Source organism: Camelus dromedarius, chromosome 17 (assembly GCF_036321535.1).
Source record: "Camelus dromedarius isolate mCamDro1 chromosome 17, mCamDro1.pat, whole genome shotgun sequence".
Taxonomy (NCBI): Eukaryota; Metazoa; Chordata; class Mammalia; order Artiodactyla; family Camelidae; genus Camelus; species Camelus dromedarius.
Window position 1 is genome coordinate 592,437 of NC_087452.1, and position 14,137 is coordinate 606,573.

Below are 14,137 nucleotides of genomic sequence, written 5' to 3' on the forward strand. Positions count from 1 at the left end.
TCCACCCCCGCCCAACCCTGGTCGACACCTGCCTTTTCAGTCTCTGTGGTCTTGCCTTCCCAGGACGTTTACGGCTGGGACCACACAGTTTGCAGAGTGGCTTTTACTTAGTAATGTGTGTGTGAGGTTCCCCAACCCTCTTTAGCTTCGTAGCTTCTTTTCTGTGTTCCACCAGCCGTTTTTAACAACCCAGATCCTTTTCATTCTTTGCTGCCTTTAGAAAAAACTTCCACCAGGGAAGCTACTCTGTGGTCACCTCAGCACCTCTAAATGACAGGCATGGGCCCCCCACCAGGTTCTAGAGGTGGCGACCATTGGTTTAGGGAGCAGATGCGCAGAGTCTGCTTTGCCGTTAAGCGGAAACCCGAGTTCCCCACCTTTCCTTCAGCCGGGTCCCTCTCGAGTGCCACGCGTCCTGCATCACTTGGTTTTTCTCCCCCACGCGGAGAAGCCCTTGTTTTAACACCGCTTATCATGCGTGCAGCCTTTTCCCTTGGAAGCTCACTGGCAACGCCTGGGACTGGGAGCCACCGCGGTCCCGAGTCCAGCCCTGTGCAGGGAGGGTCTTCCCGTCTCTGGCGCCTGCCCCACCTGTCTGGGCAGGCCCTGCGGCAGCGGGTCAGAGCCTGCCAGCTGGGCCGAGGGTGTACCTCCTGCCCAGCCTGCGCCTTCTGAGAGGCTTTCAGGGACCCGGTGCTTTAGAGGTGGGTCGATCTAGGTTCAGTCCAGCCTTCTCATCACCTGCTGTCTAACTCTGGCCAGTAAGCTCACTCTCTGACCTTCTGAGACACCCCTTTTCCTCCGAGGGAGTCAAGCCTGGGACCACCCCCAACGGCTCGGTCCACGTGCGTTTGCAGGAGGAGCGGCAGCTGCTGAGGGCTCCGCCTCTCTGCCAGCCCGGCCTCCTTACTGGCCGACCTGGTGAAGCCAGGCTCGAAAGTGAAACAATTTCAAAGAGCAGCATGTTGTCGGAGGGTCTCGGGCTGACCTGTGCTCCGGCCGCCCAGTGGCAGCTGTCTCCTTGGTCACTGCAGGTGCTGCTGGGGTGCCCGGGGCATCTGGTCAAGGGGCGGGGCCGCGGCATGGGCCGGGCAGCTGCCTGCTTGGGCCACGCTTGCTCCCATGCTCCGCGAGGCGGCCGGGACGAGAGGCACCGTGTGCAGCTCTGGCGGACTCACCTGTGCAGGACACACAGCAGGCCTGGTGGGCAGAGGCGCTCCTTCCACAGCTCTTTTCGGTCACACCCTCTGTTGTCTAGCCATGCCCATGGAGCCCAGCCTCATGTGCAGGCTCCTGCGGGGCACTAGGGCTGTAACTGAGCAGGCCAGACTTGCCCTGACCTGCAGGCAGCTTCCACTCTAGAGGGAAACGGCAGAAAAGCAAGTAGGATCCTTTAAGGGCAGCAGAGCCTGGAAGTGCGGCAGGCTCTGTGTCGCATCAAGGGTCCAGGAGAGCCTTTCTGCCAAGAGGACGTGGGGTGGACTCTGGAAGGGCCAGCGAAGACCAGAGGGAGAGAGTCTGGGTTATAGGGGCAGCAGGTGCAAGTGTGGGGACGCACCGGGTGGAGAAGGAGGCGGCTTTGATGGCTGCAACGTGGGTAGCTGGGGCTGTGGGGTTGGAGCTGGGCCGGGCTGACCTTTGCTGAGTGCCCAGATGCCTGCCCTCTGTGCCCCGCGGGCTGATGAGCTGCCCTGGGTCCGTGCGTCTGCCCCGTGCTGGCACTGGGCACCTGTTCTCCAGGAATGGGGGTGGGGCGGCCCTCTGCCTGCAGGGGCTCCTATCCCTGTGGGTCAGGGTCACACCCAGTGTGGTGCCTCGGGCTGTGGGGGCGGGTCAGCTCCAGTGAGTGGGGCTGGGGGACAGTAGTCTTACCGAGGCTGAGCCAGGGGAGTCTTCAGGTGGAGTGTCAGGCCTGGGTCCTCCCCGATTGCCCCCTGCTGACCCCCTGCTGAGCTTTCTTGTAGGATTTCCACCCCCGGCCCTGTGGGGGTGGTTTGTTCTCACGCAGCCTTCCTCGGGCTTGGGAACCAGGGTTCTGGAGTTTGGAGGTGTTGCTGTTCTCCTTGGGGGGCGGGGTTGGCGCCCGGGTCTGCCACAGCTGACGCCCGCCCACGCGCCCGCAGGAGTGCGCTGGGGAGCCGCTCTTCCTGCTGTACTGCGCCATCAAACAGCAGATGGAGAAGGGCCCCATCGACGCCATCACGGGCGAGGCGCGCTACTCCCTGAGCGAGGACAAGCTCATCCGGCAGCAGATCGACTACAAGACGCTGGTGAGCCGGGCGGTGGGGGAGGGGGCACTCCCCCCACGCCTGCCGGGGGAGGGGCTGACACCCCGCCCCTCTCCCGCAGACCCTGAACTGCGTGAACCCTGAGAACGAGAACGCGCCCGAGGTGGCAGTGAAGGGGCTGAACTGCGACACGGTGACGCAGGTCAAGGAGAAGCTGCTGGATGCCGTGTATAAGGGCGTGCCCTACTCCCAGCGGCCCAAGGCCGGGGACATGGACCTGGGTGAGCCCCTGGGGTCCAGCCACCAGTGCTGGCTGGAGGGTTTAATGGGAGGGATGTGATGCCCGATCCGGGCTGGGTCCCCCAAGCTGGTCCTGCCGGGGGCGGAGGCGGGCTCCCGAGGGCTCAAGGAGCTGGGGGACCCAGTGAGGCTGGGGGCGGCGCTGGCTTACGAGCAGGACAGCAGTGGAGGCGGGCGTACCTGCTGAGCTAGGGGAGTCGGGGAAGGAGAGCAGGTCCAGGCTCGGGTCCAATGGATGTGGCTGGAGCCGCCATAGAGGCCTGGAGAGCAGGCTGAGGAGCCGGACGAGAGCTCTGGAAGGCAGGGCAGACCACGGGGGCCCAGGGTGGGGCAGGGTGGCACCTCCCCGTGGCCCCGCTCCTACAGCGTGCCCCTCCCCCCCAGAGTGGCGCCAGGGCCGCATGGCCCGCATCATTCTGCAGGACGAGGATGTCACCACCAAGATCGACAACGACTGGAAAAGGCTGAACACGCTGGCCCACTACCAGGTGACCCCCAGCCCTGACCCCGGCCACAGCTCGGCGCTCCGGGTGTCCAGACCCGGTGGTAGGGTCGAGCTCCAGAAGAAAAAGGGATGGGCTCACGTGAGAGCGTCTGGGCTCCACCCCGGCCCATATGCAGCCCCACAGCCCCAGAGGCACCTGGTGGGGAGGCTGAGGCCCAGGAGAGAGACTGGCCCTGGGTGGTGGGTCCTGTGTCACCCAGCCCTCTGCCCACAGGTGACAGATGGGTCTTCTGTGGCCCTGGTGCCCAAGCAGACATCCGCCTACAACATCTCCAATTCGTCCACCTTCACCAAGTCCCTCAGCAGATACGGTGAGGGCAGCGGGGGGCAGCAACAGCACTGGGGGCAGTGGGCAGGCCACCAGCCTGGACAGGACACTGCTCCTGGAGGGCGCTGAGGCAGGCTGGGAGGGCTTGGTCACAGCCTTTCCCTGGACAGAATGTACCCCACACGATGGTCGTTAGTGCCATCTCCTGGTGCCACCGTCCCCAGCAGCCCAGGGAGGTGGGGTAGTGGCCCCAGTTTTCAGACAAGGCTGGGGCGGGACTGGGTGCCGGGCGTGGCGGCTGACCGCGCACTGCCCGCAGAGAGCATGCTCCGCACGGCCAGCAGCCCCGACAGCCTGCGCTCCCGCACGCCCATGATCACGCCCGACCTGGAGAGCGGCACCAAGCTGTGGCACCTGGTGAAGAACCACGACCACCTGGACCAGCGGGAGGGTGACCGTGGCAGCAAGATGGTCTCAGAGATCTACCTGACACGGCTGCTGGCCACCAAGGTGGGCGGGTGGGACCCCGCACCCTTGAGTGCGTGTTGGCCGGGGCACAGGGCTGGGGCGGCGCCTGGAGCTGTGTCCCACTCGCCCACCCACAGGGCACACTGCAGAAGTTCGTGGACGACCTCTTTGAGACAATCTTCAGCACAGCGCACCGGGGCTCGGCCCTGCCACTGGCCATCAAGTACATGTTCGACTTCCTGGACGAGCAGGCCGACCAGCACCAGATTCACGACTCAGACGTGCGCCACACCTGGAAGAGCAACTGGTACCTGCGGGCAGTGGGGCGGGCGGGGGGCACAGCCACACCAAGGGCGGCACTCAGCCCGCTCGAGCAGGGAGCCTGGCGGCTCTGGTGCTGCAAGAGGCCCATCCACCAGGGGCCAGGGTGGACCCCGCCCTGTTCTAACGGAGGAGGAGAGGCCACCAGGTGAGGGACTTCCTGACTCACCCAGCGGGGCATCCACTGCCCCCAACCTGCGCACACCCTCTGCTGCAACTTGCAGGACTCCCTCGGGTGTGGGAGTTGGGGGCGGTCCCCAGGCATGCACAGCTGTGTGTGGGTTTCTGCCTGAGAAATGGGCTCAGAGGGCCAGACCTGCGCTGGCTGGCTCCAGCAGTGCGGGTGATGGTGACTGCAGACACCCCAGGCTCTCACCCCCAAGGGGTGAGCAGGGCCAGCAGCCCATTCTGGCTTTTGTCTCCAGAGCTGACCGCATCGCTTGGCAGTGACTGCCCGGTCTGCACAAGCTCTGTGCCTCGGGCCACTTCTCCCTGTGCCCTTACCCACCCAGCACTCTGTCCTCTGCCTGCTTCTGCTCCCCGAGCCCACCTCCACCTGCGCTGCCTGTGGACCTGGAGGGGGTCCACGGGGCACCTGGGGGAGGCAGCGTCATGGGGGGGGGGCTTCCTGTGATGATGGAGGTTCTAGGTTGGTGCCATCCACATGGCCATGAATGTGTAGGAGCATCTGACACCTGATTGGTGCAGCCAAGAATCTTAACTCCTAACTTCATGTGAATTCAAATAGCCCCAGGTGGCTGCTGGTTGTCCTGGAAGTGGCACTCCGGGTACAGAGGGCAGTTGTCTCTGGGGCTGTGTCTCCTGGAGCCTTTGCTGGTCTCCGTCTGTGGGCAGGAGCAGGGGTGAGCCTGCTCAGGGGGGTGGCTCCTGCTGAGTGAGCCAGCACTCAGACCTGGAGGGCTGCAGCCACGCACAGTGGTGCCCAGGGCGGGAGGTGCCTTGTGACTGTGGGGAGGGGCTGGGCAGCAGGAGACTGCCCTCGCTTGCTGCCTGGCAGCCTGGGCCTGTCTCCCCGTCTGCATGGAAATCCGCAGGCTGGCCCCTTCCCCCGGCTGTCCTGAGGGTGCCGAGGTTCCACCTGACTGTGTGCCCCTGCTCGCAGCCTGCCCCTGCGCTTCTGGGTGAACGTGATCAAGAACCCGCAGTTCGTGTTCGACATCCACAAGAGCAGCATCACGGACGCCTGCCTGTCGGTGGTGGCCCAGACCTTCATGGACTCGTGCTCCACGTCCGAGCACAAGCTGGGCAAGGACTCGCCCTCCAACAAGCTGCTCTACGCCAAGGACATCCCCAACTACAAGAGCTGGGTGGAGAGGTGGGCGTGCAGGGTGGGGGCCGGCGGGGCGGAGGGGCTGGGACCCCGCTCACGCGCCCGCCCACTCTGCACAGGTACTACGCTGACATTGCCAAGATGCCCGCCATCAGCGACCAGGACATGAGTGCATACCTGGCTGAGCAGTCGCGGCTGCACCTGAGCCAGTTCAACAGCATGAGTGCCCTGCATGAGATCTACTCCTACATCATCAAGTACAAGGACGAGGTGAGCCGGGCCCCGCCCCCGCCCCCGCCCGCCCCGGACCCCTGGGCCTGTGCAGTTTGTTCTGCTGCGTGAGTGACGCGTGTGTGTGCCTGGAGCAGTTGGGGACGGACGGCTGACGCACAGGCTGCATCAGACGGGGCTGCAGAGGCAGAGTGGGCCCTGAGGCCAGAGCAGGCCCAGCTGTGGAACCAACCGTGGAGGCCATGAGGCTGAATCAGAGTTGGGGTGGGAGGGGAAGACAGGGCCGTCTCAGGGGGTGCAGGCTTCGGGGGGCCCTCGGGGTTCAGAGACAGCCATGATCTGCCGGGGGGGTGTTGGGGAGAGGCAGGAGCTGTGTCTGACATGCCAGGCTGCAGGGGTGGGAGAGCGGCAGGACTCGCTCTGACTTTGGACTAGTGACCAGGAGGTGAGAAAGCTGCAGGGTCGGGTCAGGAACATTTGTGTACGTTTGAGGGGTGGGGAGCTGTGAGCTCAGGGGAGACTCGGGCTGCAGGTCAGAGAATGGGGCACGGGGCTGAGCAGGAGGACCTTCAGCTGACCTCGAGGAGGCGGCCCCGGGGTCGCTTCCAGAGCGGAGAAGGGAGGCATGAGCCGCGGGGTGACAGGCAGGCGCAGGGTGTGGGCAGCAGGGCCAAGGAGGATGACAGTGTTCTGGGGTGGGGACTGGGGTTCTCCCCGAGAGCCCAGAGACGTGGGGCGGGGGTGGGAGGGGAGTGGTGGCAGGGAGCCAGTGGACGGACTGACCGCCAGCAGGAGATGGGAGTGTGAGCAGAGGGCCCAGCAAGACTGGCAGGTGCTGGGGGTGGTCCTGGAGCTCGGGGCCCCAGCCCCAGCTGAAAGTCAGGGACACTGCACTGCTGGGACATGCAGTTCTGGCTGTGGCCAGGGCCCTGTTGGTGGTGCTTCTGGGGGATGCCAGGTCCTGGGGGTCTCTCAGCTGAGAGTGGGAGGACCTCAGCTCGAGCCCCGGCCAGGCCTGACGGCCCTTCCTGTCCCCAGATCCTGACAGCCCTGGAGAAGGACGAGCAGGCTCGGCGGCAGCGGCTCCGGAGCAAGTTGGAGCAGGTGGTGGACACCATGGCCCTGAGCAGCTGAGCCGCCAGCCGCAACAGCCCAGCAAGCAGGAGTTGAGTGAGAGGGCCCTCGGGACAGCCTCCGTCTGGTGGCCAGAGCTGGGAGGTCCGCGGAGGCAGCCCCACCCTGGCCAGGCCGAGTGTCCTGCACTGGGGGCCAGGTGTGCTGTCCTGGTCCCCCAGCCTCCTCGTCCCCTTCCGGCCTGGCAGGGGTCCCAGTTCTTAGTTGGTGTGGGTGAGATGGTGCCTACAGTACCTTCCCTGCCCAGAGCCACTTGCCACAGGGCTGGGGAGCCCAGGTGTGAGCAGGGTTCTGCTCGGGATGCTAGGGTGACTGCGGAGGACTTGTGGGTTGGGCTGGAGCCCTCCAGCAGGGAGAGGCCAGTCCGTCTCCCTGAGGCCAGACTGCCGAGGCCAGGAGGGCCAAGGGCTGGGCAGGGGTCAGCTGGGCCAGGTTTCCTGGGCAGAGTCTGAGGGCTGGGGCCTGGCTGGCAGCCGGGGGAGCTGAATACCCAGGGCCCAGCCAAGGTGAGCTGACGTGGGTCTGGGCCATTGCCACCCCCTGTCATGTCCGGCACCCCTACACTCGCCGCCACACCACCGCCACCATCCTCCGATTCACCGCGTGCTCTCCGCGGCCAAGGCTGGAGCTCCACGTTGACCTCGCCCCGAGAGAGGCCCCGGCCCCCTCCTATGGAGGGGCTGCAGGCTGGCTCTGCGCAGGGCCCAAGTGACTTCCAGAAGGACTCGGGTCCCCTTTCTGTCCTCAGGGCTGTGCCTCTGGGAGCCAATGGGCCTGGGGCTCCGGGTCAGGAGTGCACGTTCCCCCTTATTTATTCCCCTGCCCACCCTGGGCTGAGCTCCACTGGTGGAGGTCTCAGGAGCAGCCCCCCCCGCCCCGTCCCAGCTCCTTCATCCACCTTCCAGTCTGCCTCTCAGCAGCGTGCTGGCCCCTCAGGGCGCTGGGACATAGAGGGGACAACACTCATGTTTTCGGGGAACAAAGGAGTCCTGCTCTGCTCGGGCAGCGGTCCAGCGGGGGCCTCGGACCACACCCACTGGCCTGGCCGGGAGCAGGATGCAGTGACCAGGGGGCCTGGGGGTCGGCCCTGCCCACCCTGCCCTCAGCGAGCGAAAGAGAACACATTTTTAATTAAAAACCCTGTACATATATATACATATATATATATGTGGCTCTAGCCTCAGTCTCCAGCCCCAGTGGGGTCCTGCACAGTTACCTGGAGGAGGAGAAATTTTTCAGCTAGAACAAGGAAATGAAGGCAGAGGGAACGATGCCAAACGGTTGCTGAGAGCGTGGCCAGAGCTTCCCTGCGTGGGGCTCCCGGGGCCTCCGCGCCTCGCCCCGCGGGTCATCCTGTTTCCACGGACGCGGGCCGTGGACTCCTGCATGACTGTGCTAGCGTTTAGTCTGACTTGGTCTTTTTAAAACTGCAAGTGTTGAATACTAGAGATTGTTAGGCCCTTTTTTCCATGTTTTTTAATTAATCAGTCACTTGTGAAGGCAGTGGCCCGTCCCCTTTTCAATTCACTTTTTCGACGGTACTGAAGATTCCCACGGACTTTAAGGGACAGCTAACTGTGGCCGGCCCTGCGCCCACAGGCCGCCCGTCCTCCATCCCCCCCAAGCAGCGTGAGCCGGACCAAGCACCTTGATCAGCTTAGGAGCTGCTCCCTCGCGAGAAGGGTGGGGGTGGGGGAGAAATCCGCCACCTTCTGACTCAGGAAGCTCCTGGAACGGGGCGGGGGGGGCAGGGGGGACAGGTTTCCCTGGGCCCCGTGGGCACTGAGCAGGGCTTGGGCCTCCCACCGAGGTGGGTGTCCAGCTGGAGCTCAGGCCAGCATGGGCTTCCACCCTGGGTGCCCCTTCCTGCCCAGATGCCGCCGAGGTACGAGCCTCACCCCCCGAGTTTTCCCCAACGCTGTTTCTGATCAAAGCCCCTGTTCTTCCGGTCCTGCTCGGGCTGGGGGCTCCTCAGCCCCTGTGCCACCCTCTTCAGAGTCCAATCCCCTTCCCAGGGCCCCACGGGGAGCTGGCCCCTGTGCCCACCATGAGGGGGCCCTTGTCGCCCGGTAGCTGGCGGGCTGGGTGGGAGTGACACGGAGGGAGGGGAGTGGCCAGCCCTGCCTGGCGTGTGGCCTCGTGGGGCTCGCACACATGTCAGGTGCAAGCACTTTAGCACTGTCTGTTTACACACGAGCTGATCGCGGACCTAGGCCTGCTGTCCACCCAGCGCACCACGGCTGTGTCTCCCTCCCTGGGTCTGGAGTTTGACTCTGAGGCCTCCTCATCCCTGGTTCCACGGTCCTCACCGTGCCCAGGCACCCACCGTCACCTCCAGCATCCTCCTTGCCAGGCACTCGGACCCCAAGCTCTGGCTCTAGCCTGGGGCACAGGGATTGGAGCCTGCTCTGTGCACGCAGGAGGTGCAACTGCCTGAGGTCCTCCTAACTCCCAGGGCTGGGGGTCTGGGCTGTGGGCAGGGCGCTGAGTCAGGACACCCGCCGCCTGGACACTGCTGCTACTGCCTGTCCTGCCACGGTCAGCCCTCCCCTCACCTGCACGCGTCTCAGGGAGTGCCCGGGACGGCTCAGCCTGGGTCTGGGAGCCTGGCCTCCCCATATACCTCGAGCTTGCCCGCGCTCCCTGACCCAGGGCCACCGGCTCCCTACTCCCCAGCCCTGGGCCCAGGAAGAGGGGCCTGTGGCTGGCCAAGTGGCGCCCACCCTCCCCGGTCAGCCCTGCCGAGTGAGCCCCTGCCCGTCCTGGAGCTGAGGGCTCACGCCGTTGGTGCTACACATGCTAGAATAGATATATTTAGAGAGAGAGATATTTTTAAGATGAAGCCCACAATTAGCTGTCCTTTAACGCCACAGAGCCCCCACCCAAAAGAAGAGCGATCACTGGCGACCTGAGCCGCCCTCTCGGCCCCCGCCTCGCCCAGGGGCAGTAGGGCTGACAGGCGCTCGGCCCGCAGGTTGTGTAAATACACGGCTGTTTCCTATTTTACTGTCTCAGATTTAGTACTTGTAAATACATACACACTAAGGAGAGAGTAAACATTTTTGCTAAAGCTCACGGCTCCGGGTTTTCGTTGCTGGAAGGGGTCTGGGGGGCACACGGCCAGCACGGCTGCACACACATCCCACTCTCCACCCTCGGCTGTGGCCGGGCCTTGGTGCTACTGGTGCTCGGTGTGGCCAGGGCAGCAGGCCCAGCAGTGTGGCGCCCGGAGTCTGTAGGGTCACCTGGGCACCCGACTCGGCCTGGTCCCCGCCCGGTAGCGCCCGGTGGCTTCCGCTGCCCCTGGGCCCCGCAGTGTGTCCTCGCGCCTGGGCTCAGAGCATTGCTCCCCCGGGGCCTGCTGAAGTGCAGGCTCCAACCCAGAGGGCCCGGGGCAGCCCACCCGGGGCAGCAGGGCTAGAACTGCACAGCCCCGGGCTTTCTGGCCAGGAGCACCCCATTGGGAACCTCGAAGCCGAGGAACTCAGTCTGGGAAATGCGGCCTTTCTGGCACAGACCAGTCCCGCCCCGTGAGGGTTCAGACGTGGGTTTCCTGACCGAGGTCTTGATGTAGACTCTCCCAGCAGTGCCTCTGGGCAGGGCCCTGGCTCTGGGCTGATCCGACAGGGACCGCCGTTTCTACCCGAAGGTGTTGGCGTCAGAGGTGGCCAATACAGAGGAGGCAGGCTTAGGAATGAATGAGGCAGGTGTGATGGACCTCAAGGGGCAGATCTGCACACCGGCCTGTGCCTGATCTCCAGGCCACCCAGGAAGTAACAGTGACAAGGCCGACGGCCCACTCGTCGTCCAGCCACTGTTGGCATGGCCAGTGACCTGCTGCGGACCTGACAGCAACCCACACGCAGGTGGCGAGGGAAGCTGAGGGCCACGGTGAGCCGCCTCGTGGGACTGAAAGCGGGTGGGGGGGGTGTCCCTCGAGAAGCCGGGCCACGCTCCTGCCTGTCTTTCCGCAGAATCTGTTCTGAGGGCGCTGACGGGGTCCATAAATCATCAGTGCCTCCTGCTCCAAAACAGGCCCATCCTGACAGCCGGGGCCGCAGGCGGCGAGCTCAGCGCCAGGCTCAATTACCAAAAAGGAATCAGTGTAATCAGCATGAAATTGCGTCGGAAACAGATTCAGCAAACATGGTCCCATTTGGGGTGTGACGTGGCCTGTCCCCACAGCTCTGTGCCCTCCAGCTTTGCAGCACAATCAGCCGTGCCTCAATTACCCTGGTTAGGCCACCGAGAGCCCAGCCCTGCCAGCCTGGAAGCAGGCGGCCATCTCAGCACAGTGCGGCCAGGGCTCACCGTGATCAAGCGTGATTGTGCGGGGAGCGTGGTGCGGGAGGGTGTCAGTGCCGGGCTCGCCAGCCGCTCTGGGCGGGGCAGAAGGGTGGGGGTGCCGGTGTGCCCAGCACTGCTAGGCCCTGGTGATGGAGTGGCGGACGGAGCACGGACCCCGTGAGCCAGGATAACATAACAGGCCAGGCTGGAGATCACCCGGGGGACTGCGGGGGGCATGGGGTGGCAGCCAGCTGGACAGATGGCGAGGGCCGTCTGGGGATGCGCGGTGGCGGGGGTCCTGAGAGGGCAGTGTCTCCGGGCAGGGTGGCTGGCGTGCTGGAGGAGCAGCGCAAGAGGCCACGGAGGGGTCTCCAGTCCCAGGAGGAGCTGGGGCTGCTCTGGGCTCCTTGGGCAGCAAGAGGGCAGGCTCTGATTCACACGTGGAGGCCATGGGGCTAGAGGGCCAGGGGCCACCTGGGAGGCTCTCTGGGGGCGCCGGCCCTGCTGCCCCCTGGGGACCCTGCAGCCCGTCAGGTGATGCTGCTTCCTGGCACATGTGGCCTTTCTGGAAGCAGCTGGGGAGGCATCAGTGGAAGGTGCTTGGATCACACCTGGGCTAGACGTCTAGTTCTCAGGAGCGAGGGTTCTGGAGAGCAGAGCCACCACCGTCTGCAGTGGGCGCATGGCATGAGCGTGTGCAGGACACAGACCTTGCAGGAACCGCTGCTTCTGCAGCATGGCCCAGGACACACTGACCATTACAGGCTGGCAGCATTCAGTCTGCACGCAGGAGGACCTGGGGACAGGTGAGATGCACCGCTTCCCCACGGACACAGAGCTGTCAGTGTGGAGCCAGCATTCAAGCCTAGACTATCCGCCAGCTTACTTGGGGTCTAAGTACTTAGTTTGAGAAATTGGCTTTTCTGTGTCCAGCTGAAGACCACCCCAATCATACCCAAGCATGCATTCCTTGCTAGGGGGCCCCTCTCCATTACAAATGGCAGAAACAACCTAAACTGGCTGGAGCAATGAAAGGAATCTGGCTCCTGCAATGGAAAGTCCAAGGGTACATCCAGCTTCAGGCATGGCTGGATCCAGAGGCTCCATGAGGTCACAAGGAATCTGCCTTTCTCCTTCTCTGTTCTCTGTGTAGGTTTCATTAGAAGGCAGGCTCTTCCCAAATCAGGGCACCAATGGCTGCTAGAGGCTCTCGGCTAACCAACCAAGTGGTAAGAAAGCCCCTTTGCTCCACGTGTGTCCAGGTGGGGACTTCACTGGCCAACTTTAGGCCACATGTCTATTTGAACCATCCAGAGGATGAAGTGCTCTGACCAGACCCAAGTCACATAGCCAGTGGGAGCGCTCGGTCCATCTGCACCTCAGGGTTTTCCGAGTTATGCGGGGCACGGAGCAGGGAGTCTTGTGCAGTTTGTAGGTTCTGCCTGTGTCTGCCGAGGATTCCTGGGGGTGGATGGATAGCTGAGGTGCCTGGGCACCTCCACAACCACCCAGTCTCTTCCTGGTGGCCTCTAAGTAATTGCTGATTGCCCACTTGAAACTCCCTCAAAATGCCCGAGTTCTGCGTGCCAGCCGGCTTGTGCTGCCCATGGGACCTTGGTGTTGGGGGGGGGGGGTCCTGGCCCGAGACGATCCACTAGACCGGTGAGCTGGCCAGGTAACAGGCGGGGCCAGGTGGCCGTGAGAGGAGATGGACCCCGAGCACGGACAGATGTCGGTGAATTCTGATCCCTGACCTGGGTGTTTTCACAACGCGGCTGGAGTGGGGACCTCCAGGGCGTGGGATGGGTATGGGGTGGTCTGCTGCAGCCTGAGTAATGTCACCTCTCCTTCGCTGCCCCATCGAACCCCACCTGCCAATCCCCACCAGCTCCCCATCCACCCACCTAGTCATTGGTCCACTGCTGCCCCCTGTCGCAGTCGCACCCACCCACCACTCCACCGTCAACACCATCCATCCACTTCCGGGGGCAACTCCCCTGTCTCTCCAGCCCCCCAGTTCTATCCCCAGATCCATCCAGTTTCGGCAGAGGCAGGGTCACAAAGGATTTGAACTCATGAACGTCAGGGAGGGTGTGGAGACACCGGACACCTGTGCACGGCTGGTGGGAAAGGGAAAGGGGGCAGCTGCTGAGGAAAGCACCGCAGTGGTTCCTTCAAAGCTCAACACAAAACCACCACGTGATCCAGCAGCCCTCCTTCTGGTACGTACGCAGCAGACCTGAAAGCCAGGGTGCAGAGAAGTCTGCACACCCACGTTCACGGCAGCCAAGAGGCGGGAACAACCCACAGGGACAAACAGAATGTGCTACACACCCTGGGATGTGATTCAGCCTGAGACGGAGGGAAACTCAGGCACCTGCTGCACCACGGATGAGCCTCGAGGACGTGATGCTAGTGAACGAGCCGTCACAGGACGGATCCTGCTGGCGTCCGCTCAGGGAGGCCCTGGGGGGTCAGGTTCACAGGGACGGGCAGTGGGTGGGGGGCCAGTGGGTGGGGGGCCAGGGGCTGGGGACGGGGAGGGGGTGTGGGGTTAGTGGTTAGTGGGGACAGAGGTTCTGTTTGGGAAGAAGAAAAGGTTCTGGGTGGATAGTGGTGATGGCTGAACAAGGATGTGAATGTGCTTAGTGCCCGTGAACCACGCCTTCAGAGTGGTTAGATGGTAAGTCTTGTGTTTCGTGTATCCTGCCACATCTAAAGTAACAACACACGTTAAAGGAGCCTGGCGCCCACCGTGTGGGGCGGAAAGTCCCGGAACGTGCTGCAGCGGGAGGGCCCGCCCTTCCCCTCGGGCCTGACGGTCTCATCCCTCGGCTGCAGGGACGAAGGCCCCACAGCTCTGCCCACTGGGCGCCTCCCCGGGGGCTGCGCGGTGCCAGGGCAGGACCTCTCATCTCCCCACCCCAGGCCCCCAGCGGCCGCTCCCACCTTCCCCAGGCCCAACCCCGCTCCTGCCCCAGGGGCGTCCCTCCTCCACTGCCTGGAGTCCTGCTGTCTGCGGGGGTCCATCCCCCGGGGCTCTGACAACTCCGAGGCCTCACCTGGCTGCCCGCCCGCCCGCCCAGCAGGTGCCCCTGGAGGAG

General features: G+C 64.0%; 1 protein-coding gene across 2 annotated transcripts in view; it reads left to right on the top strand.

Moving 5' to 3' along the window:
* The window catches only part of PLXNA1 (plexin A1), a 47,399-nt gene extending 37,583 nt beyond the window's left edge, over window positions 1-9,816 (top strand). For both annotated transcript variants that reach the window (XM_031471091.2, XM_064496153.1), the window contains exons 24-32: window positions 2,124-2,270; window positions 2,350-2,509; window positions 2,913-3,016; window positions 3,248-3,344; window positions 3,621-3,811; window positions 3,907-4,076; window positions 5,214-5,426; window positions 5,501-5,651; window positions 6,651-9,816. In XM_031471091.2, the coding sequence (XP_031326951.2) occupies window positions 2,124-2,270; window positions 2,350-2,509; window positions 2,913-3,016; window positions 3,248-3,344; window positions 3,621-3,811; window positions 3,907-4,076; window positions 5,214-5,426; window positions 5,501-5,651; window positions 6,651-6,746 (1,329 nt within the window). In that variant the 3' untranslated portion in view covers window positions 6,747-9,816. The remainder of the gene's footprint in view (window positions 1-2,123; window positions 2,271-2,349; window positions 2,510-2,912; window positions 3,017-3,247; window positions 3,345-3,620; window positions 3,812-3,906; window positions 4,077-5,213; window positions 5,427-5,500; window positions 5,652-6,650) is intronic.
* Window positions 9,817-14,137: the final 4,321 nt, after the last annotated feature.